The following is a 25,579-nucleotide window of genomic DNA, read 5'->3' on the forward strand; positions in this document are numbered from 1 at the left end:
CTGACACAGGGCTTGAACCCACAAACTGCGAGATCATGACCTGAGCCGAAGTCAGACACTTAACTGATTGAGCCACCCAGGTGCCCTTGGTTTGCACGTTTCTGATGACAAGTGATGACGCACTGTTTCTGATCAGCTGCTTTCCCCTTGGGGATTCCTTTGTTTTCCTGGATTTGGGAGCTAAAGCCTACGTGTTTAATCAGTGGGTTACCCCCAGGTGGAATTTACTGGACGCAGGTACTCTGTGTGTGGCATTTCTAAATCTACCCGTTGGCGATACATTGCAGCTGCGTGGGCTTCAATGCCAGGGCTGCCCTGGACCTTATGTTACCACTTTGTTCTCGCCAGTACCTTCAGAATAGCCCATAAGTAGAGTGAGTAGGAACAGGAAATATATGCCACCACTTTCTTACCTATTTATTCTTTTGCTCCTTTATTCAATCATTTATCCATTGACCTTTGAGTTAGTCAATTATATGTATAAAATTATTATTTAGTAGTATATTGAGCACCTGCTGAGTATCTGACACCTTACATGATGCAGAGATAAAGAGAAAAACAAGTCTTTTGATGATGGTAAGAGAATAGGAACAAACAGGGCAATGACAGGTGAAACACGTCAGCTCTGGAGCACGTCTGCCTGGGTTCAAATCCTGGTCCTGCCCCTTTGCTGCAGAGAACCTTGAGCAGGTTTCTTGACTTTCTGGGATTTCATTTTTTCCATCTGTAATATGGGGGAAAGAGCAGGCCTGCCTCTAGAGGATGTAAAGAATGAATGAATTAGTACCTGTAGAACACTTTGATGATCCCAGCGTATATCTCTGATAAATGTTAACCAATGTATTGATCACTGTGTCACCTAACACGTTTTCCATTTATCTCCTATAATTGTTATCTATTTGGTAGGTATTGCTCACATGCCCATTCTGTAGATGAGAAAATGGAGGCACAGACAAGATAAGCAACTGTTCCTAAGGTTATAGAGCTAGTAAATGGTGGAGGCTGAATTGAGATCCAAGAAAGGGGCTTGTGGGTTCTAAGTTGTACTTAGGTCCCCTAGAGGAATGTATTTTTTCAAAGAGAAGGACGGTCGGTAAATTACATAATTTTTAGATTGTGGTCCATTTAGACAAAATACCACCTGCCCTGGATGATGTGACTAGAGCTGGGTGGGAATTGAGCACAGCGAGCAAAAGCCGGGGTAGCTGGAGTTGTTGGGGAAGCTCAGACAGGTCGGCCTAGGCCTGGTCGCACTCGGTGTTGAAGGAGCTGATCTGGAGTTTATTATTATTTTTTTTTAATTTTTTTTTCAACGTTTATTTATTTTTGGGACAGAGAGAGACAGAGCATGAACGGGGGAGGGGCAGAGAGAGAGGGAGACACAGCATCGGAAGCAGGCTCCAGGCTCTGAGCCATCAGCCCAGAGCCCGACGCGGGGCTCGAACTCACGGACCGCGAGATCGTGACCTGGCTGAAGTCGGACACTTAACCGACTGCGCCACCCAGGCGCCCCTGATCTGGAGTTTAGATTTATTTCCTTGTTAGTTTCTCAGCCTTGTGCTACTGGCATTTACTCTGGAGAATTCTTTGTTCCGGGGACCGTCCTGTACCTCCTAGATTCCATTTGCAACAGCCAGCCGTCAGATGTACAAGGTGTGGACGATGAGCAAGATGGGTCTGGCCGCTGTGTCTTGGGGGCTGGACCGCAGGGCCAACAAGAGTGGGAAGCTGGTCCAGATGTGGTCCAGAGAGGGGTGGTGGCGGCGGCTCGGGCTGGGTGGGGTCTCGGGGGTTGGTGAGAGGTGATTGGATTCTTCTCCGAGGTGTTCCCCACTGAGGGACTTGGTGTAGCTAATCTTAACTGCTAATGCCCTGACGCGTTCCTTGAGTGTCTCCAGATGTGAGGCCCCTTGCGTGACACATCCTAACATACTTTTGTTTTACAGATGAATGAAATTGAAGTATGTCCAGAGTGTTACCTAGCTGCTTGCCAGAAACGAGATAACTGGTTCTGTGAGCCTTGTGTGAGTCGTATTTCCTTTCCTTATGTCGTTTTCGGAACTCATGCCTTAGAGGACTGACTACCCAAGGCCCCCTTTTCTGGGTGGCTTATTTGATGAAACTTTGGGAGAAGATTTTAAATAACTTTTTTTTTTTTTTTTTTTTTTTTTTTACCAATAAAGTAATGGCAGAGTGAAAGTAATCCAGGTGGAATAAACATCTGGGGCTGAAAATCCATGTGCCAGAGGGAGCACTGTGATTTCCTGGGTTTATTAACCCAGCGGGCAGACTGAGAAGGCAGTGAGGTAGTGAGAGTCATAAAGAAGTGCGTTCTTTGACGAACCTGTTTTGAGAGAATTGGAAGTACATTTCTGGATCGGGTCTGTGGTGTTTCCCAAGTGGGCGGTTTGGGCTGGGGAGATGGGAAGAGATAAATCACCCTGTTTTCTTCATCCATCTGTATTTTCCAAACCAGTGTTCTGCAGAGAGAAGGGTGTTCCCGGGGTGGGCTGGTGGGTGAGTGGAGGTAGGGCTGGAGTTTACTGGGGGGCGAGATGGGGCAAGTAACGTGGAAAAGTGAACCACAGGTTACGTCTCTTCCTGCCTTTGGAGATGAAGCCCCTGAAGAGTTGCAGCCCTCGAGAGAGAACGAAGGCGGCTCATACTGCCCTTATTAAATGCTGGATACAATGCCCATTTAATCCTCCAGCTTAACAGAGGGTGTAAGCATCGCTGTCCCCATGTCGCAGGGAGAGGTGGACACTCTTGCTCACGGCCACCTAGGTTAAGTGCGGTGTGTTCAAGCCAGTGTTCCAGCCTCATCTCGTCTGTGGTTCGTTCTTCCCTGTTTTCTCCGTTCACCCCCAGAACCAGCTTCGCCCGGGCCTCCCGGCCTCAGGCCCTCCCAGGGAAGCCCATTTGGGAGACCCTGCGTGGAACTGCTCCTGTTCAGCTGGTGGCCTAGCTGTCTCTGCACATACAGCAGGCTTTGTATATGGCGCGTCTTGCTGCCCAATGCGTACAAACTCTGGATTTTGTGTTTCTTTTCCCAGAGCAATCCACATCCTTTGGTCTGGGCAAAACTGAAGGGGTTTCCGTTCTGGCCTGCAAAAGCTCTGAGGGATAAAGATGGACAGGTCGATGCTCGTTTCTTTGGACAACATGACAGGTGGGAGTCAAAACTGGCTGCAAATGTACAGCTTTAACTGAACCTTCGATAACTGTGACGCAAGCAGGGGGCGGAGGTATTATCGTGGCGTTTATTGTCGCGACACCAACCAGTGATCTTGTAGTTAAAAATACTGCCCTGTGCTGCGTTCCGGCTGATAATGTGTGTGGGCTTCGTGTTTTTCAGGTATGTGAAGAGAACAATCATGCTTTCGTAGTTGCGTTGATGAAGCTGGCACCAGAATAGGTTCCGTGGCTATTTTAAGTGGTGCTGTTCTTTTTAAATTTTGTGGAGTAAATTGAACCACCGCACAAATTGCTTTTCAAAATAATGCTTTCAGGGATCAGAAGTATTTCCACAGATTGCCAGTAAATGAATCTCTTATCATTGTGCTGGGTGGTTCTCTCTCCTGTTGCCTTTTTCTCTTAAGCCAAATAGGAAATTATAAGAGGTGGCTGTTTTAACAGGTGGTAGCCCTCCCCTCCCACCCAGCGTTTTCTGCCCTCCCCTCTCCCTCGCTCGCAGGGAAGTGAATTGTTCTAGCTCTTAGCAGTTTCCTATCCTATGGGCTTGAGAACAGCAGGTGGACCCAGATGAGCAGCAGTTAATATCCTAGTTCTCTTTTAGCAAGTTATGTGAGGATTAAATGAGGCAAAACCCTTTCCAAGAGGCTACCAAGCAGTTTGAAAAAGTGTTTGAGTGTGTTGGGGGAGAAGACTTAAAATTCTGGGGGCGCCTGGGTGGCTCAGTCGTTCAAGCGTCTGACTCTTGATTTCAGCTCAGGTCATGATCTCATAGTTCGTGAGTTCGAGTCTTGCATTGGCTCTGTGCGGCCAGTATAGAGCCTGCTTGTGATCTCTGTCTCCCTCTCTTTTTTTTTTTTAATTTTTTTTTTGGTAACGTTTATTTATTTTTGAGACAGAGAGAGACAGAGCAAGAACGGGGGAGGGTCAGAGAGAGGGAGACACAGAATCCGAAACAGGCTCCAGGCTCTGAGCTGTCAGCACAGAGCTCGATGCGGGGCTCGAACTCACGGACTGCGAGATCATGACCTGAGCCGAAGTCGGCCACTTAACTGACTGAGCCACCCAGGCGCCCCATCTGTCTCCCTCTCTTTGCCCCTCCCCAGCTCGCGGTCTCTCTCTACGTTTATTTATTTTTTTGGGGACAGAGAGAGACAGAGCATGAACGGGGAAGGGGCAGAGAGAGAGGGAGACACAGAATCGGAAACAGGCTCCAGGCTCTGAGCCATCAGCCCAGAGCCTGACGCGGGGCTCGAACTCACGGACCGCGACGCGGTCTCTCTCTAAATAAATAAATAAACTTAAAAATTATACACACTGATAGAATATACAGAAAGCACAGTTTATAATTTCAAACACCCGAGTCAGAGCTGTTACTCTGTTCACTTTGCTTGTTGCCTTGCAAATAAAGACAGAAGAGTGATTGGTAATCTGTGAAATCATTTACTAGGAATCCTTCGTCTGGAGGCAAAGTGGAAATTAGCTGGGATGGTCCTGGGTTTGATAGGAAGTCTTTTGCTCTATTTGATTTTGGGCACTTTGCTGGAAATCTTTTGGTGCTGCCGTGGGTCAGGCCACGTGCTGGATGCTGGGAATATGGGAGTGAGCAGGACATCGTCCCTGCCCACCTGAAGGCTGGCATCCTAGTGGGAAAGACACCCAAGTAAATACCCAAGTAAACACACAGGCAAGGTGATCTCAGGGCGGGGGCTTAGAGAAGATCTGGGTGGAGGGACAGAGCCAGCCTGCTGTTTCTTGGGGAGAGCTGGGACACAGTGTGGTTTGGACAGGGGGGAGGAGAGGATGGTAAGTGATGGGTGGGGAAGGGGGCAGGGTCTGGCTCACACGGGCTGTGGTCAGATTCTGCCTCTGCTTTGAAGGGCAAGAAGAATTCGTGTCAGGCTGTACATCACTGTAACATGGCAAGAGTTAACCACCTTGATGCTTCGGGATTATTCTCGTTCTGTCATATAACCCAGTGTGGATATACTGGGGATATAGGTGGGTGGGGGAGATCCGTGCCTGCCGCCATGTACCGGATACATCCCAGACTCTTAAGAGTCTTGGATTCTGTTCTTAAGCTGAGCCCACTCTGCATGGACATCTTACTCCTGCCTGTCAGTTCTGGACGGTCTTGGGGGGCATGAGCTCTGCCAGCCCTGTTCCAGAGGCCATTTCCCCAGAACTGGACGGTGTAGGTTGGTTCTGGGTGGGAGCTGTCGTGGAAGCTGGGCCCCTGCATTGGTGAAAAAAGCCAGCGGCCCATGTCTGATGCCCATGACGTTTGTCTAACCCCCTGTGTCTTTTGTTCCCTCAGAGGGAATGTGCCCAGCTGTTGGCTCGTTTTGGGTGAGGGGAGCCCCTTACGGGGAGCGATTAAGGGCACTCCATGGGGATGGGTTAGGGGGTGCAGGAATGAAGTCACTGAGAGCTTGGGGGAAACCTGAGAGGAGGAGCGTCCCTTCCTCCCAGGAGATGTTCTTAAAGCAGAACTGGCCACACCCAGCAGCCCAGCACGGAGGCGAAAGAGAATGGATAGGCTCTTTCTCCGGGAGCAGCTTTGGGGCTGTGGAGCAAAACAGCAAGCAAAGTAGGTCAGGAGAACAGAGTAAGAAATGTCACAGCCCGTCACGTGTTCATCGTTAAGTTAATAAGTACTGGAGCAGGTCCCGGGAGGCTTTTGTACAGATCAAGGCATGTTCGGAATAGTCTCCTAGCGTGCTTTTTTGTCCCTTAAGAATGTTTGCCTTCTTGGGATTTGATTTCACAGACACACACACACACACAGACACACACACACACACACACACACTCTCTCTCTCTCTCTCTCACATTCACGATACTGTACAAAAATCCAGGAGATCTCTTCTTAAACGCACAAGAGCGAGCTGGCATGAATTGAGTGCCTTCTATGCACCAGGCACTGTTTCAAGTTCTTTTTGCAGCTGCGGATTTATTCCCATTTGACTGAGAAGAAACCTTGAGGCCCCAAGTAGGGTGTAGCTCAGCCCCGTGACTCTGTGGCCTCTCAGGACATTGACCCCAGAGGCTTTCTTTTGTTAAGCAGATCAAGCTTCCCTTCAACTGTGTCCTGGGCCTGCTTTAAGGAAAAGAAACCAGGTCCTGAAATCACTGGCAGGTACCTTCATTGAAGGTGCGTGAGACCCTGGCAGGAGACAGTTAAGGCCCTGACCCCAGATGGAAGGGGGGGGGAGGGGACACAGTGACAGTGGCCCTCGGCCAGCTGGCTGGCGATATCCTGGTGCTGCGGGGACTGGTCTAGGTGCGTTTCATTTGCTCCCCTTGACCCCGTCCCGGGAAGGGCTCAGCCTCCATTTTATCGATGACAGAGCAGAGGCCGGCTCAGGGAAAGGGAAGTCATTTGTCCAGGAGCGGCGGGGGGGACCCCGGCTGTTCCTCAGAGCTGTCCTGTCTCGTCCAGACTCCTGCTCCCCCAGTTGTAACGGCCGCGGACTCTCACCCAGAGGGCATCTGTCTCCTGCCCTATCTCGTTCTTGCGGTTCCTCAGGTCTCTGCAGCTAGTTGGGGTGATGAGAAGCTGGTAATTTACCGCACGCTGAGAGAGCAGTTAGATATTTTGGGGGTGTTTGGTTTTAGTTTGTGTCACGGCCTAGTTATCACCATGAGTTGCAAACCTCCATCCTCTGCCCTGAATTTCACCCCACGCACACGCTTTTATTTCTCTGGGCCGTTTTCTCTTCAAAATAGGAACGAGATTCCAGCTGTTAGAACGTGGGTAGAATGTAATCTAAGTAGTCCATATTTTTTGCTTCTCTTTCAAATGCTGGAAGACTCGGCGGTGTGGGGGTCAGATTCCAGCACGGGCACTTGTGACGCTCCCGTGTAGACGGTGCTTGCGTTGGACTGGTTGTGGCATTTCTACCTCCCCACAGCCCACTTTGCTCCCATCACTTTGTGTCTGGCTTGACTTTATGGTCTTTGAAATCCAAAAGGCCTCCTTGGGAATGTTCATTCCCGCTGGATTCCCAGCTATACGTACGGGATGGAGGCTGGGGAATCGAATGTCACATGGTCTGCCTCCTGTCCAAACCCCGGAGCAGTGGTCGGCTCTACTGCCCTCTCCTGCCTGCGTCCGCTCGGCCACCAATCCCAGAAAAGCAGCTCATGGCCTCGTGAGGTCTCCGCAGAGCATGCTGGGATGTGGGCGGTTGGAGGCAGGCAGGCAGAACCAGCCGAGAATGGGGGGTGGAGGCTGTCCTTTGGTTAGTTTCCACATGAATTCTCTCACATCGAAGCCAGGCACCTCCTTTCAGGTTTACGGTTTTCCGGTGTTTCCTTCTAGTGCCTCGTAGAACCCCAGTTTTACGAGAGATGCGAAAACTGTGTGTGAAGGCAGAGGAGTGGGCTTCGGGACCAGTTCTTTTTTTGGAGGTGCAGTCCTGGCAGCAGTGATGGTTCCTTACTCTCTACTCACCCAGAGCCAAGAGGGGATTTATTATTCTTCTAATGGATTAAAATGACTAAGTCTGTGAGCTTTTTTTTTTTTTTTTCCCAACGTTTATTTATTTTTGGGACAGAGAGAGACAGAGCATGAACGGGGGAGGGGCAGAGAGAGAGGGAGACACAGAATCGAAAATAGGCTCCAGGCTCTGAGCCGTCAGCCCAGAGCCCGACGCGGGGCTCGAACTCACGGACCGCGAGATCGTGTCCTGGCTGAAGTCGGACGCTTTAACCGACTGCGCCACCCAGGCACCCCTGTCTATGAGCTTTTTAATGTTTTAGTGAAGATCGCTGTTCACATTCTGTCATGAGAACATGTCTATTAAGTGTTAACGGCTAATCATGTGTTAACCATTCAAACCAAGTCATTTAAAACATTTTTTGGCGGGGGGCACCTGGGTGGCTCAGTTGGTTCAGCCTCTGACTCTTCATTTCAGCTTAGGTCATGATCTCACGGTTCATACGTTGGAGCTCTGCATTGGGCTCCGTGCTGACATTGTGGGGCCTGCTTGGGATTCTGCCTCTGCCTCTCTCTTTGCCTCTCCCTCCTCTGCTTGTGCTCTTTCTTTCTGTCTCAAAAGAGAGAAATTAAAAAAAAAAAATTCTGTTTTGAGAGAGAACAAGTGAATGAGCGGGGGAGGGGCAAAGGGAGAGGGGGAGAGAGAATCATAAGCAGGCTCCACAGTCAGCATGGACCTCAACATGGGGCTCGATCCCATGACCTTGGGATCATGACCTGAGTTGAAATCAAGAGTCAGATGCTCAACCGATTGAGCCACCCAGGAGCCCCCAAACCAAGTCTTATGTATGTATGTATGTATGTATGTTTGAAAGAGAGAGACAGAGACAGACAGACAGACACACACACACAGAGCGTGAGCAGGGCAGGGGCAGAGAGAGAAAGAGGGAGACACACAATCCAGAGCAGGCTCCAGGCTCTGAACTGTCGGCACAGAGCCCAAAGCAGGGCCCAAACCCACAAAGTACGAGATCATGACCTGAGCCCAAGTCGGACACTTAACTGACTCAGCCCCCCAAGTGCCCCCAAGTCATTTTTAAAGAATGGAGTATGGAGTTAAGAAGGTCGACAGACATACCAGGCTAATTTGGTTGCGTTAAGGAAAAAAATCCTGGAAACACCCTAAATGTCCATCGACAGATGAACAGATAAAGAAATCGCGGTAGATAGATCTCATGGGATAGTATTCGGCCTTAAAAAAGATGGGACAACATAGCTGAACCTGGAGGACACGACGCTAAGGGAGAGCAGCCAGGCACAGTAAGACAAAATGACTGCGTGAATTCCGCTCAGAGGAGGTATTTAATAAAATAGTCAAATTTGTAGAATCAGTGTAGAATGGGGATAGACTCATCGGGCATAAAATTATCGTTACGATGAATAAAGCCGTGCCTACGTTAACAATAGGGCGTGTGGTTCTCTTAAACTTACCGCAAGAAAACCAATTTTTAAAAAACCTCAAAAAAAAATAAATAAATAAAAGGATCTTTGAAAGGACCAAAGTTGACTTCAGCTCTCTCTTCTGCACTTCCTAGGGCCTGGGTTCCAATAAATAATTGCTACCTCATGTCCAAAGAAATTCCTTTTTCTGTGAAAAAGACGAAAAGCATCTTCAACAGTGCAATGCAGGAGATGGAGGTGTATGTGGAGAACATCCGCAGGAAGTTCGGGGTTTTTAACTACTCTCCCTTCAGGACACCGTACACGCCCAACAGCCAGTACCAAATGCTGCTCGATCCCAGCAATCCCAGCGCGGGTGCTGCCAAGATAGACAAGCAGGAGAAGGTCAAGCTCAACTTCGACATGACGGCGTCCCCCAAGATCTTGATGAGCAAGCCCATGCTGAGCGGGGGCACGGGCCGTCGGATCTCCTTGTCCGATATACCACGCTCCCCCATGAGCACAAACTCTTCCGTGCACACGGGCTCCGACGTGGAGCAGGACGCCGAGAAGAAGGCCACGTCGAGCCACTTCAGCGCGAGTGAGGAGTCCATGGACTTCCTGGACAAGAGCACAGGTCAGCCGCGGAGGAAGAGGAAGAGGCGGGGGCGGGTGGGGGGCGGGGGGGCGGTCCCCTGCCACGGAGGGCTTCCGTGGGGACCACACCTGTCGGGTTCTGGCTGGCCAGCGTCTCAGAATCAAAGGGACCTCTATGGGGTTTTGCTCCAGTGGAGGACATTTAAAATTTTAAGTGGGTGACCCAGAGGGATTTTTGCTGTTAGGAATCAAGAACGGAGAAAATCGGTCCCCAAAGGCCAGATGGAGGTCCTTCCTCGCAGTGGGGCAGAGGTGGCCAGAAATCCTTGAGAGTTGAGAGCAGACGCCTCTTGGGCTATCACAGCAAAACTTCCCCTAAGAGTTTGTTTCTCAGGAATGCTACTTCAATCGAAAGACTATTTTTCTATCCAAACCATACCTTCACGATACTTAGCGCTCCAGTGTGAGAGCGACAGGTAAGGTCGGCAATAAGGTGTGCTCTCCCCAGAGCGCTCCTTACAGGTTGGTTGCCCTGATTGACACTTGCTGTAGAATGGCGAGTGGTTCAGAATGAGGCTGCCGGTCTCAAATCCCAACTCTCCCACTCACTAGCCGCGTGGCTCTAGGTCAGATACTTAATGTCTTGGTGCTTGAGTTTCCTCATCTGTGATGTGACGTAATAACAGACCTGACCCATAGGTTCTTGTTAAGGCTTAAATGAAGACGTGTCCACAGAGGGTCGGAACAGTGCCAGAAAAAGTAAGCGTTGCAAAGATGTTGGCTGCTACGTTATTTCTTACGGTGGTTGCTCAGCAAATGCCTATACGGATTCAGATTCAGATTCGGATTGGGAGAGCTGATGCGAGGGGGCGCTGGTCCAGTGTGAGGAAAGGAATGGTGACTTAAATTGAATTCTTTGTACCCAAATATTATTTGGCTGTCTGTTAAATACTTAAGAGATCTATTACTTCCACAAGGAAATGGGTTTACTCTCATTTTTCTTTTTTTTATGTTTATTTTTGAGACACACACGCACACACACACACACACACACACACACACACACACACAGTACGAGTGGGGGAGGGACTGAGAGAGAGGGAGACACAGAATTGGAAGCAGGCTCCAGGCTCTGAGCTGTCAGCACAGAGTGCGATGCGGGGCTCGAACTCACAAACTGTGAGATCATGACCTGAGCTGAAGTCGGACGCTCAACCGACTGAGCCACCCAGGTGCCCCTATTATTTTTTTAGTATGTATTTATAAGTGTTTATTTATTTTTGAGAGAGTGTGAGCGGGGGAGTGGCAGAGAGAGAGAGAGAGAGAGAGAGAATATCCCAGGCAGACACAGGACTGGATCTCATGAACTGTGAGATCATGACCTGAGCCAAACTCAAGAGTCGGACCGTTAACTGACTTAGCCACCCATGCGCCCCTTAAAGTCCTTTTTTCTAAAATATGATCCTGTTGCCAGTATGTGCTTGGATCATTTGGGGATTATGAGTTAGGCAGCCAGTGAGTACTATGTGTAGAGAAGGTGATTCCCCAAATCGTTTTAATCTCACCAGTTGTCCCCTTTTCTGTAAGGAGCCAGATAGTAAATATTTTAGGCTTTGTGGCTCTTTGTCCCTCACAACTATACAGATATTCAGCACTGTTGTATTAATGAAATAGCCATAGGCAATATGTGACTGTGACCCTGAAATTTGAATTTCATGTGATTTGTGTGTTTCATGAACTCTAGTAACCCTTCAGGATTTTTCCACCATTTGCAAATGGCAAGTAACCCTTGTAGGCAATATGAGAGTAGGTGGTACGCTAGATTTGGCCCATGGGTCCTTTTGCTAACCTCTGTTACAGACCTAGTTAGAAGAAACTCTTGAGTCCGTTTCCCCATTTTACAGGGGGCAAAATTGAGGTCTCTGTGGAGAGCGGAGGGAGGCGCCTGTGCCCACAGCTAGATCCTGATTCTACATCCATTTTCTTTTCATTGCACCCTACTGCCCTCTGCTGTCAGCAGCGACAATAGCGTTTGGTACAAGGAGAAGTGGAATATTTACTGAAATGCCCCACAGGGAGGGTATCATTGAGATGAGATTTTGATTTATCCAAAATAGTGTTCAAAAAAAAAAAAAGATCGTCATAGGATAGAAAAGTCGTATTAGTTTTAGCAAAAAAAATTTTGTAGCCAGCAACATACTGAAATAAGTTATTAACTAAAACTTTTATGAGAGTTTAGAAACCTTCCTTTTGTTTCGCGGGCGTGTGGAGGAACTCAGTCAGGTGTCTGTAATCTATAGAACTTGATTTAGTTTTCTCAGGAGTACTTTGCTCAACCAGAAGCCTTTTGCCCATGGTGTCCTGGTTATGGATCAAAGCGGTTTATATTCTCAGTGATTGTCCTGCTTCTCCCTTGATCTAGACGTCCTGGCCTAAATCAATGCCTTTGGCAATATTTGCTTGCAGGACCTCGACTTCAGCCATGAATATGTATTCGGCTACGAGTTATAGCTCCAGGGGTTGTCAGCACCCTCTGAACGAACAGTCCTTTGGTCTTGTAGCTGCACTAGGGGTTACTGTTTAGGGAGAAGGGAAAACGTCTTTGGATACTCCTTTTGTCATAACAGTACATCCTTGTCATACAATACTTGTTATTTATAAAACTAAAGTCACACATCATTCCACCTCCCGGTCAGCCCTTGGATACTTGTTTCCAGGACTTTAATTTTTTTTTCTTCTTGGTGCAAAAAAGATGATTTTATTAAAGCATGGGGACAGGACGCGCGGGCAGGAAGAGCTGCTTTCCAGGACTTTTTTCTATGTTGGTTTAGGAGTCATACTATTCAGTTGAAAACAGATATTTCTAGGGATCAGGCAGGTATGGAGACGAGCAAGACTGAGAAGTGTGGTCACTGGGCTGAACAACACAGAGCAGAAATAATAACACTCTTCCTGATGACACACGGGTGGGTGCTTGTATGTACCTCCCCCAGCAGTCCTTACTCTTCTGATGCGAACTCCTTACACCCCACTAACAGACCACCACCTGACCTGTCAGAATGCTCTTGAGGAATGCCTTTCCTGAAGGGCCCTGGGGGCCTTCCTGCTGGTTCTTGCCAAGTGGGAATGTGGGCTCTGTTGTCTTACTCTCATGGTTCAAGAGAAGCCTCAGATACTTTTTTAAATGTGGACTGCCCCAACTTTTACATATTGGCTCGTTTGCAGTATCTGTTGTAGACAGTTTTGAGATTTTTTTCTTTCTTTTTCTCCTTCTTCTTCTTTTTTAATGTTTTATTTAAAAAAAAATTTCTTTTTTTTTAACGTTTATTTTTGAGACAGAGACAGAGCATGAACGGGGGAGGGTCAGGGAGAGAGAGAGACACAGAATCCGAAACAGGGTCCTGAGCGGTCAGCACAGAGCCTGACGTGGGGCTCGAACCCACGGACTGTGAGATCATGACCTGAGCCGAAGTCGGGCGCTCAACCGACTGAGCCACCCAGGCGTCCCATGTTTTGTTTATTTTTGAGAGAGCACGAGCAGGGGAGCGGCGGAGAGAGAGGAGACAGAGGATCCGAAGCAGGCTCTGTGCCGACAGCAGCGAGCCCGATGTGGGCTTGGACTCACGGACCATGAGATCATGACCTGAGCTGAAGTCAGATGCTCAACTGACTGAGCCATCTGGGCGCCCCCCCCACTTTTTTTTTTTTTTTAATTTTTTTTTTCAATGTTTATTTATTTTTGGGACAGAGAGAGACAGAGCATGAACGGGCGAGGGGCAGAGAGAGAGGGAGACACAGAATCGGAAGCAGGCTCTAGGCTCTGAGCCGTCAGCCCAGAGCCTGACGCGGGGCTCGAACTCACGGACCGCGAGATTGTGACCTGGCTGAAGTCGGATGCTTAACCGACTGCGCCACCCAGGCGCCCCATCCCCCCCACTTTTTAAGTCAGCTCTGCGCCCACTGTGGGCCTTGAACCTACAACCCCAAGATCAAGCGTCTCATGTTCCACCGATAGCACCATCTGGGCACCTGAGGTTTTGTTTTTTGTTTTTTGTTTTTTTTTTTTTTAAATTTTTTTTTCAACATTTTTTATTTATTTTTGAGACAGAGAGAGACAGAGCATGAACGGGGGAGGGGCAGAGAGAGACACAGAATCGGAAACAGGCTCCAGGCTCCGAGCCATCAGCCCAGAGCCGGACGTGGGGCTCGAACCCACGGACCGCGAGATATTGACCTGGCTGAAGTCGGACGCTTAACCGACTGCGCCACCCAGGCGCCCCTTTTGTTTTTTTTTTTTTAAGCTTAACCTTGTGTTCTGAATATTTTTCATGTCACATAGTCCTTCAAAATAGGAGTTTCTGTCCTGTCGTAGACTGTCCAGTGATGCTCTGCTGTGTGGCTCATCTGTGCAAGCCGCCAAGAGTTGTGCAAGCTACTGCCCTTTGAAGATGGAGGTTGTTTCCGAAGCTTTATAAGTAGAGGAAGTTTGGCGCTGAATCACTAGCTCCTCTGCCTCTGCCCCTCCAGAGTGCCGGGGTGCGTGGGAGGGAAGGGGCATTTTTTGCTAATTTAATTCTAAGACTCCTGTTTCATGGAGTCAGAATAGCACTTAGCACAGGCCAGGATCCTATAAACGTAGATAATAAATGATGGGGTTTGGTCCGCACTCGTGAATTGTACATCAAAGTATAAAATCTGATTCAATTATTTGTGACTTCAAAGGCGATTAGTTCTTCCTTTGAGCAAGATTTACGGCTTTACAAAAGGATTTGCATCCGTGTCAAAGCTTAATCGAAACGAGTGTTTCCAAATGTCTTTTTGCTTTTGAAAATGTCGAGCATGATTTAAAATCGAGTTTCTCGATCTCTGCCCTGCTGGCTTGGGCTGGACGACGGTCTGCTTGGGCCTCCCTGTGCACTCACTTCAGGGTTTATAGCATCACTCCCGCCTCCACTCGCTTCATGCCCGTAGCACGCCCCTGCCCACAGTGAGGGCAGCTGAAAGTGTCTTCAGGCACCGCCACGTTGCCCCTGGGGGCCTAGGTGCCCCTCCAGTTTCTGTTGAGAACCCTGATGTTGACGTGCCGTGCTTTGGACTTCTAGCACTGAGAGCAAAGTTCTGATGCTTCATGTTCAGGTTTGAAGCTCTTCAATATACTACATCGCATTTTGTGTCCTTTTTTTCCCTGAATGTAAACTGTGGCTTTCAAATTTTAATATTGTGTAATGAATAGCACATAATCATACCCCGAGAGGTAACAAGGGTTACGAATTGGGTGTTCCTGGGTGCCTGGGGGGCTCAGTCGGTCAAGCGTCTGACTTCGGCTCAGGTCATGATTTTGTGGCTCGTGAGTTTGAGCCCCGCATTGGGCTCTGTGCTGACAGCTCGGGGCCTGGAGCCTGTTTCAGATTCTCTGTCTCCCTCTCTCTCTTCTGCCCATCCCCTGTTCATGGTCACTTGCTCGCTCTCTGTCTCTCTCAAAAAAAGAAAAAAAAACAACCCACAGACCAATTGGGTGTTCCTTCAGGTTTTTTTAAACTTTTAGTTTTTTAACATTTATTTATTTATTTTGAGAGAGAGGGAGTGTGTGTGTGTGTGTGTGTGTGTGTGTGTGTGTGTGTGCGCGCGCGCGCGCACGCGCATACGTGCATGCACACGTGAGCAGGGGAGAGAGGCAAATGGAGAAAGAGAAGAATCTTCAGCAGGCTCCATGGTCAGTGTGGAGCCAGACATGGGGTTCGATCCCATGACCCTGGGATCATGATGTGAGCCAAAATCAGGAGTCTGACACTCAACCCACTGAGCCACCCATGTGCCCCCTCCTTTTTTTTCAATTTTAGAGAGAGAGAGAGAGAGAGAGTGTGTGTGTGTGTGTGCGCAGGGGAGGGGCAGAGAGAGGCGGAGAGACAGAATCCCAAGCAGTCTCCACGCTCAGTGAGGAATCCTGTGTCAGGGCTCGAACCCACGAACCTGGGACCATGACTTGAATTCAAGTCAAGGTTTTTAAATGTATAAATCCCATTGATAATTGCCATCGTAATGTTCTGTGGTCGAGTGGATCACACTAAGCCTTCTCCTTTCGAGGGAAGATTCTTTCCTTGACACCTTTCTGCTTGTCCATATAGTTGTAGTTGTCAGTCAGTAGGGTGTAAGCAGCACGTGCAGACGACAGATATGATTGGGGGCATGTGAACGAAGGCATTTGGGAAACATCTCTTAGGGGAAGAAATTTGGTTTTATGAAGTCGTGTGAAGGGGTAGGTTTTGAACAGATACATTGATTTGTTTTCTTTTTTTTTAAAATTTTTTTTTTAACGTTTATTTATTTTTGAGACAGAGAGAGACAGAGTATGAACAGGGGAGGGTCAGAGGGAGAGGGAGACACACACAGGATGTGAAATGGGCTCCAGGCTCTGAGCTGTCAGCACAGAGCCCGACGTGGGGCTTGAACTCACAGACCATGAGATCATGACCTGAGCCGAAGTCAGCCACTCAACCGACTGAGCCACCCAGGCGCCCCTGATTTGTTTTCTTTTTTTTTTTCTTTTAAAAAAAATTTTTTTTTCAACGTTTTTTATTTATTTTTGGGACAGAGAGAGACAGAGCATGAACGGGGGAGGGGCAGAGAGAGAGGGAGACACAGAATCGGAAACAGGCTCCAGGCTCCTAGCCATCAGCCCAGAGCCTGGGCGGGGCTCGAACTCACGGACCGCGAGATCGTGACCTGGCTGAAGTCGGACGCTTAACCAACTGTGCCACCCAGGCGCCCCATCTGATTTGTTTTCTTAATGCACATTTTATGTATGGACATCTCTGCTAGCTTTCTAATTCCCAAAATTGTGGGTGTTTTTGGCTAGCCTGCTGTTTCACATTTTTGTCCCGGTGGCCATATACAAAGCCAGAGTTCATGTTTTCGAGAACATATCCATTGAAACTCACTGGAGTCTGAGAATTCCAAAATCCCCGCCCCCTTCATTTACATTTATCTGTATTAAGAAATATATTTTTACACCTGTTTTAAAGATTTTTCCCCCACAACAGAAACCACAGTAGAGGTAGTTTTAAACGGGCAAGATGACCCATCATCTAAGTAACTCTAGTTGACTTTTTTTTTTTTTTTTTTAACATTGGTGAGCCTACATGGTTAAAATTAACATAAAACACAACCTAGCAGTATTAAAGCAGTGTAAACGGGTGTAAAAAAGGTCGTTTGTTCCCGAAACTTTCTCCTCGTTAAGCCTCTCTTATACTCTGGAGTATGCTACTACCAAAAATATGTATACACTCATTTGAAGCTATGCGTGTGTTTTCGATAAACATTTACACATATTGTGGGCACTTCTGTACGCACTTGATTTTTACCTCTCTCTTTCCCACACACATACCTGCGGGGAGCAGTCCTTGTTAGATTGTGCAGATCCGTGTCATTCTTTTTTAGGGGTGTATGGTATTAATTGATTCACTTATCTAGTCTTCAGTTAACAGACATTTATACTCCATCTCCTTTTTGCTGTCATAAATACTGTTGCAGTGAACCTTCTGGTGTGCATACTGTGTCTGGGACACATGACACGTATATCTAGGGGGTGAACTCAGCGTTGGACCTTACCGTCCGTGTGATTTATAAATTTAATTTTGGGTAATTTCAGCATCACCTAATTGCTGTGCTAAAAAGGTTTTACGATTCCAGTGAGTATTCCCCTTCCCTCAACACTAGGTGTTATTTTTTGAAACAAGGTAATCACGTATGCGGAAAAGATGTAGGGTGGAGATAAATGTATCCACGTCTATCTTTATCCATCTGTATCTGTATCTGTATCTGTCACATGTTTATTGACCATTTGTACCCGCCCCCCCCCCCAATGCTCATTTATGTGTTTCGTTTGGATTGTTAATCATTCTTTTAGCATACCTTGTTTTTAGTAGCTGCATAATATCGAGAGTATTTAAACAGAAACGGCTGTGTTTTTATGAAGAAGGTTTTCTTTGGTTGCTCTTATTGTTTCTTTATTGCTTATCCTGACCTCTGTGGTGAGAAGAGAAATGGAATCCTCATTCTTCAGTTAATGATCTGATGTATTTGCTCATCCTGTAAATTTCTCGGACACCGGGCCGTGTCCCAGGTGCCTGGCAGGGACCCTGCTGTCCTGGAGCTGACGTGCTCACGGCAAAGGGGAGATGGTAAAAAGAGGCACTTGGCCCCCTTGGGTGAGGCCAGCAGGGGAAGGGCTTTGAGGGTGGTGTTGGAGGGTTACCAGCCAGTATGATCGGGGTGGGGGTGGGGGCCTATCCTGGGGAATTCTTGGAGTGTCAAGGCTTGCGTTAGGAGCAGATGTGACCTTAGAGGAACAGCACAAAGGTCGTGTGGCTGGAGATTCCTGAATGAGGAAAGGAAAGGGTCGCATGTGCGGTTGGATTTTATTCTGGGGGATAGGACACCTCTAGGATAGTTTTATGTATGTATGTATGTATGTATTTATTTATTTTTAAGGTTTTAATTTTAAGTATCTACACCCAAATGTGGGGGCTTGAGCTTACAAGCCTGATATCAAGAGGCATGTGATCTACTGAGTGAGCCAGCCAGATACCCTGCCTCTGGATGGTTTTAGATGGAGCCGTGGTTTGTGTACCTGGCTGCGGTGTGGAGGGTGCCCCGGGATAGGGGTGCTGTGGCAGGAGGTGGGGGGCCCATGGGAGCTCTTACAGGCTCTTGGTGGGAAATGATAGGCACGGGCAGTATTTATCAGCCATTTTTTCTTTCTCATCCCATAAGGAGCCATTTTAGACATTCCCTAATCAACCCCACCCCCCCAACAGTCTCCTGTGAATTTTTTCCTTAATGGAGATGAAATTCACATGACCTAAAATTAACCATTTGAAAGCAAACATCTCCATTACTCCAAAATAAAACCCCGTGAAGTAATTAAGCACTCCCCTACTCCCTGGCCACCGACCCCTCGTGACCGTCAGTCTGCACACGACTTGTATGGATTTGCCTGCTCTGGGTATTACATTTAAGCCAAATCATACAAAATGTGGCTTTCATGTCGGCTCCTTTCACAGAGCGTATGTTTTCAGTGAATGATGCAGCATGCATCAGACCTTCATTCCTTTTTATGGCTCAGTAAACGTTCCACCGAGGACTCCAGAGTTTGTCTGTCCGTCGGTGGACATTCAGATTGTTTCCACCTTTGAACCCTGGTGAATAGTGCTGCGATGAACGTTGGTGTAGCAAGATTTGAGTACCGCTTTTCAGTTCTTTTGGGTTTATACCTAGGAAGGGACCCGCATGAAATTTCAAAGTACTGTATTTCTTTTTATGTACTGCATGTGTCTGTGTTTTATACATAAAAAGAGTAAGAGAGTTTTTCACCCCCCTGTTCTCCAGAACTGCCTTTGAGAATGTGTGCATTAGGCTGATAGCAGCCGGGATGGAGACCAGGGGGAGCTTGGGGGTGTATTTTGGAAGTGGTGTGCAGGGAGGGCCCTGGCTGAAGAGTGGGGTAAATTGGGGCAGGAGAACAAGGGAGGAATTAGGGCAGTTTAGACATGTTTGGCCTTGAACATCTAGGTGAGTGGTCATAGCGTTAACTGATATGGGGAGGTCGAGGCAGGTACATAGTGTTTCACAAATTGGGGAGGGGGGGACGTGTGGCACTCTGGGGTGGACAGGGGCCGGCGTGTTCCCCAAGGAGAGTTCTGCGTGTTGGAACCCAGGGTTGCTAGGTGACCCCATGCTGTCCCTTCCCTGATTACAGGAAGCATTTTAGTCCCAGATGTCCGTGAGGGGGTTCCTGCCCTTTGCTGGCTGCATGGAGAGTGAACCAGACTCCATGGGGAGCCAGTGTTCTCCAAACACCTTTATTCTTGCCATATCCAGGTGCTATGTTTAAATTAAAAGATTTAGAACATAGTTCTTAAACCTTCAATAATTACGTTTTATTAACAGAGGAAACTTTATGTGCTTGTGAAATTAAAGACTTGTTTTTCCCGTTATGTTTTAACTACAGAATTGCAAAAATAACGACTTTGCCTGTGTTCTTGCTAAGTTTCCCTGTAGGGACCACAAGGGGGCAGGGCTCTGTGGGACTGCCTGCTGGCTTCCCTTTCCTCCTTTTTTTTTTTTAAATTTAAAATACTGATTTGATAGAGGGCAGGTGCGAGCGAGCCTGCATGAGCAGGTGAGGGACCGGGAGAAAGAGAAAATCCCAAGCAGGCTCTGCACTGTCAGCACAGAGCCTGATGCGAAGCTCTAACTCACGACCCTCGAGATCACGACCTGACCTGGAATCAGGAGTTGGACGCTTAACCAGTTGAGCCCCCCAGGCGCCCATCCTTCCTTCCTTTTTTAACATGAGCTGTTATGAAGCAGGGAAATGCGGACCCAAGTTTTTACTTCCGCCTACCCTTTTGGGTCAGACTTGACAAAGTTCCTCGCAGTCTACGCAGTACCTTGACTGGTGTAAGACCCTTCCTGCTACCCCTGTTTGCTGGTTCACGTGAGAGAATACAGTCAGAGCGGCACTGGTCTTTAGTCCTCGCAGAGAATATATGACACTGATGTTTTCAGCCCCTGCAAATCTCTTTTGGAAGGAAGCAGATAGAATACGAGTGAACGAAAAATAAAATCCGAATACTAAAGATTTTATTGGTAATACTTAAATCTTTGGAAATGCCTTTATCTTTGATGATTCTTATTGTGTGCGTGTGTGTGTGTGTGTGTGTGTGTGTGTGCGCGCGCCAAGCACTCTAATTCTGCTGGTTGTTATGGTACCTGGTTACAGGAACAGTGGTAGTGACAGTAAATTGAAGCTCTCATTTGAGAGAGTGTTGTGTGCCCGGGGCCGGGCATTTGTTCATCCTTACAGTGAAACTAATTTAATTAGTATTAAAAAAAACCCACCACCAACAAAACTTGATTCTCAAAATAATGTGGAGCATCGATGGAGCATTTGCTAAGCACCACTTGACGTGGATTAGCTCATCTCCTTGCCAGCTCCCCATCTTGTCTGCAGATGAGGTTCCCCACAGGCACACCTGTTTCATCCCTTTGTGAATTGATCCACCTCTGCTCTATAGGTGTTTGGAACCAAAGATTATTTGTCTTGGTGGTGGGGCAGGGGCGAGCAGCATGCTTGGTCTACACCTGTTAGATATTGGTAGCACCCTCCCCTGCCCTAGTTGTGACAGCCAAAATTGTCTGCAGACATTGCCCAGCGTGTCCTGCCTGGATGGCAAAATCACTCCTGGCTGCCTGGCGTCTGGGTGGGCTCAGTCAGTTAACTGTCTGACTCTTGATCTCAGCTCAGGTCTTGGTCTCGAGGTTGTGAGTTCAAGCCTCATGTTGGGCTCCACGCTGGCCGTGAAGCCTACCTAATTAAAAAAAAAAAAATCACTCCTGGCTGACAACTGCTGGTTTAGGTGGTTGAAACCAACGCCCTCGAGGTTAACGGGGAAATAGGAAGTGATATTATACTAATAGCAAATAATAATACAGTGCTTCTCTGATGCCAGCCGCTGTTTTGATGATTAACGTGCTAGATCCTTACAACTTGATGAGGTGGGTGCTTTTTACCAGTCCTTTCGTATTTTATTATCAGTGTCTCTCTTTGAGGCTACCAGGAAAGGAGATTCACGGAGCTCAGGGACCGTGCCCAAGGACGCCCATCAAGTCAGCTGCCAAGGTGGACTTCACACCTGGGGTCTGGCTCTCGCTGCGTGCCTGCCTCCATCCTCCCTGTGTCTAGTCTTTCCCCCTCTAGCCATTAAAGGTAGCTTTGGTAGGTCCTTGCACTAGAGCCAAGGGAGCCCTGCATACTGACTGGCTGAGTTTCACCCATCGGATCCTCACTTTGACTCTACCCCCATTTGGTGGGTGAGGAAACTGAGGTGACCATCTTCCAGCGTGAGCACTGTTTGAAGTCCCCGGGACGTCCTGATTCGTAACGCCGTTGCCATCGACAACTTTCCCTTAAGGATCAGATCACGGCAGAGTCCGTGTTTTCCTGTGCGTCGGAGCAGGGCTGGCCATTATGTTGTCTCTAGGAGCTCTGTAACAGACAGGACAGTCCCCATAACGGCAGGCTGTGTAGGCAAAGGGGCAGGATCTGAACACTCTTGTGTTGTTATGTGGTTTGCTTTCTGTCCTGCCCACATTCAGTGGATGAGGCTTAGGGGAGCAGTATGGAGGTAGCTTTAAGGTGTTTAAAATAAAAAAAAAAGTTTCTTTTTCTTTTTTTTTTTTAATTTTTTTTAATGTTTATTTATTTTTGACAGAGAGAGAGACAGAGCATGAGCGGGGGAGAGGCAGAGAGAGAGGGAGACACAGAATCCGAAGCAGGCTCCAGGCTCTGAGCTGTCAGCACAGAGCCCCACGCGGGGCTCAAACTCACAGACCGTGAGATCATGACCTGAGCCGAAGTCAGACGCTCAACCAACTGAGCCACCCAGGCGCCCCCCCAAAAAGTTTATTTTTAAAAAATTTGTTTTAATGTTTCTTTTTTTTTTTTTTTTTTTTTTTTTTTGAGAAGAGAGAGAGATTGAGAGTGAGTAGGGGAGGGGCAGAGGGAGAGGGAGAGGGAGACACAGACTCCAAAGCAGGCTCCAGGCTTAGAGCTGTCAGCACAGAGCCCGACGTGGGGCTCCAACCCATGATATGTGAGATCATGACCTGAGGCGAAGTCAGATGCTTAACCGACTGAGCCACCCAGGCACCCTATGGTATTTTTAAAAGACTCGGGCTTAGGTATAATTTTCTATCCTCTTGTAAAAGTTTGGAACATAGTAAGGAGGGAGATCATTGACCAGTGACGCCCTCGCTCCATCTGGTGCTGAGTTTGGCTTCATTCTGCATCACGGAACCTTTGAAATGGGAAGCCAGAGATCTCCCAAGGGGTCGACTTGGCCCACGGCAGGTGCATTGGCTGTGCGAGCCAGCTCCCACATCTCCTATAAACGGATGGCATGCCATTTGTAAGCCTGGCTCCGGTCTCTGCATCTGGACCGTGCTGGGGGCCGCTTTAATCGCTATTTATTTTGAGATTTACACCCGTGAATGGGCCAAACCAATTTCAGTGGCAGCTTAGCCGATTTGTCTTAGAGCTTTGTGCTTAATAGAATGACTGGGGAGGCCTCCTTCCTTCACGGCTTAACGTTGGGTTAAAGCCTGTGCTTGACATAAATGGCCGACCCTTCCTGCTGCGCCCCATCTGGGCACTTCTGGGGGCCTTGTTGAAATCAGATACAATTTCTCCCCTCTCCCCCGACAAACAAGTTTTATTTGTTTATTCAGTTGTAAATCTGTCTTTTAACAATGAACATACTTTTTCAGCTTCACCAGCCTCTGCCAAGACGGGACAAGCAGGGAGTTTGTCCGGCAGCCCGAAAACCTTCTCTCCTCAAGCGTCCACGCCCATCACGACGAAAACGGACAAAACGTCTACCACTGGAAGCATCCTGAATCTTAACTTGGGTCAGTGGGGAGTTTTGGGAGCCTCTTTCTGTGGCATCTATGCATATTTTTGCAAGTTGTGATGTCCTCTTTCGGGTGTGGTTCTTGAGCTCTGAACAAAACCTCTCTCTGCAAAATATTAAAAAGGTATAGGGGACAAAGATGAAGGGAGAATGGTAAAAGGAGCAAGTAAGCGATTTCCTGGGGCTTGTCGACATGCAGAGTTGTTTTATCCTGATGGACCTTAGGCCAGTGTTTACAACGTTTTCTTGTTTTTACAAAAGTAACCCAGTTCTTATGCAGCTGTGTGTGCGTGTATGTATATACATTTAAGGTTTTATACATGCACACACTTGATGCAAGTCGAGCTTTATGAATCAATATTTACCTTTCCTTTGTGCAATATATTCTGATACATTGTTTCCTTAATTTTCCTTTTCTAATTAAAAAAAAAATGCCCATCTTTATCCCTGACTTAGTAGGATCCCCCCTCCCCCCATTGCAGTTCTGTCAGTTGTTTCAAGAGCACTGCCTTCGGGCAGAGTCTTTAGCAAAAATTGGCACCAGAAATGCTAAATACCCAACCACGAAGTCATTTCATTGATTCGTTCCGTCAGGATTCTTGATTTTTATTGAGCATCTATTACACGCTGCGTGCTGTTTTAGACCCAGGGCAGAGGATGGTGAGCAAGGGCCCTGCTCTTGTACCGAGCTGGGCTCTAGAAAGTGAGAGACAATAAATGGTAAGGAGAGAGATGCCTAGAAGAGGCATCTGGAAGAGGCAGCGTTGAGGGAAGGCCTCTTGAGAGGTGGTATGTGTTTATGTGTGTGTGCCGTTATTTATTTATTTGGAAATGTTTACTTATTTTTGAGACAGTGTGAGCAGGGGAGGGGCAGAAAGAGAGGGAGACAGAGAATCCCCTGCAGAGCTCAGGAGTCATGATGAGATCCTGACCTGAGCCAAAACCAAGAGTCAGACTGAGTTACCTAGGAGAGGTGGTATTTAAGCCTCGATTTGCATGACAAGAAAAACCAGCCTTGCCCATATTGGGAGGAGGAACAAAAAATTAGGGCCTTAGGGGTCAGGGATGTTGTAGGAATGGCAGGGAGGCCCAGGTGGCCTGTCCCAGTGGGTGAGGGGAAGAAGGTGAGGAGATGAGGTCCCGGAGCACTGGGACCCTGTGGACCCCGCGGACCCTGGTGTGGAGCCCTTTGAGCAGAAGAGGGATGTGAACTGAGCACTTTAGAAGGACCTCTCTGGGTGCTGTGTGGAGAATAGCCTATGTCAGGTGGTCCTCCCCAGAGATGGTTCCCTCACTCCCCTCCAGGGGACACTGGGCAATGTCTGGTTGTCACAGCTGGGGGTGGGGCTCGAGTATACAGGGTTTTAGGAAGAGGGGGACAGCCACCTGTGCAGAGCGATGCTCGCACGTGAACCCCTAGCCCCTGGTGGCCAGGACCCTCCAGGTTCGTCTTGTCCTGCAATGCCATTTCAGGCGGAGAAACTAAGGTCTGGAGAGGAGGTTCCAGGTGCCCAGGACTGCAGAGTTCCAGGTGCCAGGCAGGTGGCGGGACTGGAGCAAGCCCGTGTCTGCAGGGAGGTCAGAGCCTGGCCCGCCCTGGCTCACCTGTTAGCACGGACTGCGTGTGGTACAGCGGTCCGGGCCGTGGCTGGTGGGGACTCCTCACTCGAATGAAAGGGGACCCATTTGCTACTTTGGAATGTTCATGGAGCTCAGCGTTGCGGCTTGCTTTCTCACGCCCTCTTCCGCCTCCACACCCCGAAAAGGAACACTGTGCTGGGGTGTTCTCACTGTGTCCTCTCTGCCCGTCGTGAGTGGCGAGAATAGCTCCTTCTCTGAACCAAGTGGTCTTGAGTGTCCTCATGATGCCGTGGGTCTTTCCGCTTGGCTTACCCACGGCGGCAGTGAGAGATTTCTCCCTGTCGTGCGTTCTGGCGGGTGGGCATGGTGGAGCCTGAGAGGCTGCCCTGTACCGAAGACCCCACCCGCCCTCCCTCCCCCATACCCCCCACCTCCTATGCCCCCCATCTCCTTCTGTGCTGGGACACTTGTTTTGTTAGTGGGAACCAAGGCATTGGGGATGTGGGCGTTTTACGGGCTGCGGGTTCAGTTACCTAACAGGGAGGGACTGGTGAATCGTGAAATCAGATGGTGGAGGGAGAAAGTCAGGGTGGAGGGAAATACTAAATAATCCTCAAGAGGTTGTCCAGGGATGGGGCAGGTGCTTTATATGGGCTTTTTTGGGTCTGGCATCCCTGCAACTACTCTAAGCAGACAGAAAATGAGACAGTGCTTGGGAGGATGATGACATTATGATATCTAACCAAATGGCATTTCGTTTAAAAAAAAAAAGAAAGAAAAAAAAAAAAAAAGCAGGGCCGCCTGGGTGGCTCAGTCGGTTAAGCGTCCGACTTCGACTCAGGTTGTGATCTCGCGG

The 25,579-nt window shown here is 48.3% G+C and overlaps 1 protein-coding gene across 1 annotated transcript in view; it reads left to right on the plus strand.

Moving 5' to 3' along the window:
• Positions 1-25,579, plus strand: part of ZMYND8 (zinc finger MYND-type containing 8) — a 125,509-nt gene that overhangs the window by 58,302 nt on the left and 41,628 nt on the right. The window contains 4 exon segments of the mRNA XM_011280734.4: positions 1,947-2,024; positions 3,054-3,169; positions 9,229-9,710; positions 23,000-23,140. Of these exon segments, the coding sequence (XP_011279036.2) occupies positions 1,947-2,024; positions 3,054-3,169; positions 9,229-9,710; positions 23,000-23,140 (817 nt within the window).

This window comes from Felis catus, chromosome A3 (genome assembly GCF_018350175.1).
Source record: "Felis catus isolate Fca126 chromosome A3, F.catus_Fca126_mat1.0, whole genome shotgun sequence".
In the NCBI taxonomy this organism is placed as follows: domain Eukaryota; kingdom Metazoa; phylum Chordata; class Mammalia; order Carnivora; family Felidae; genus Felis; species Felis catus.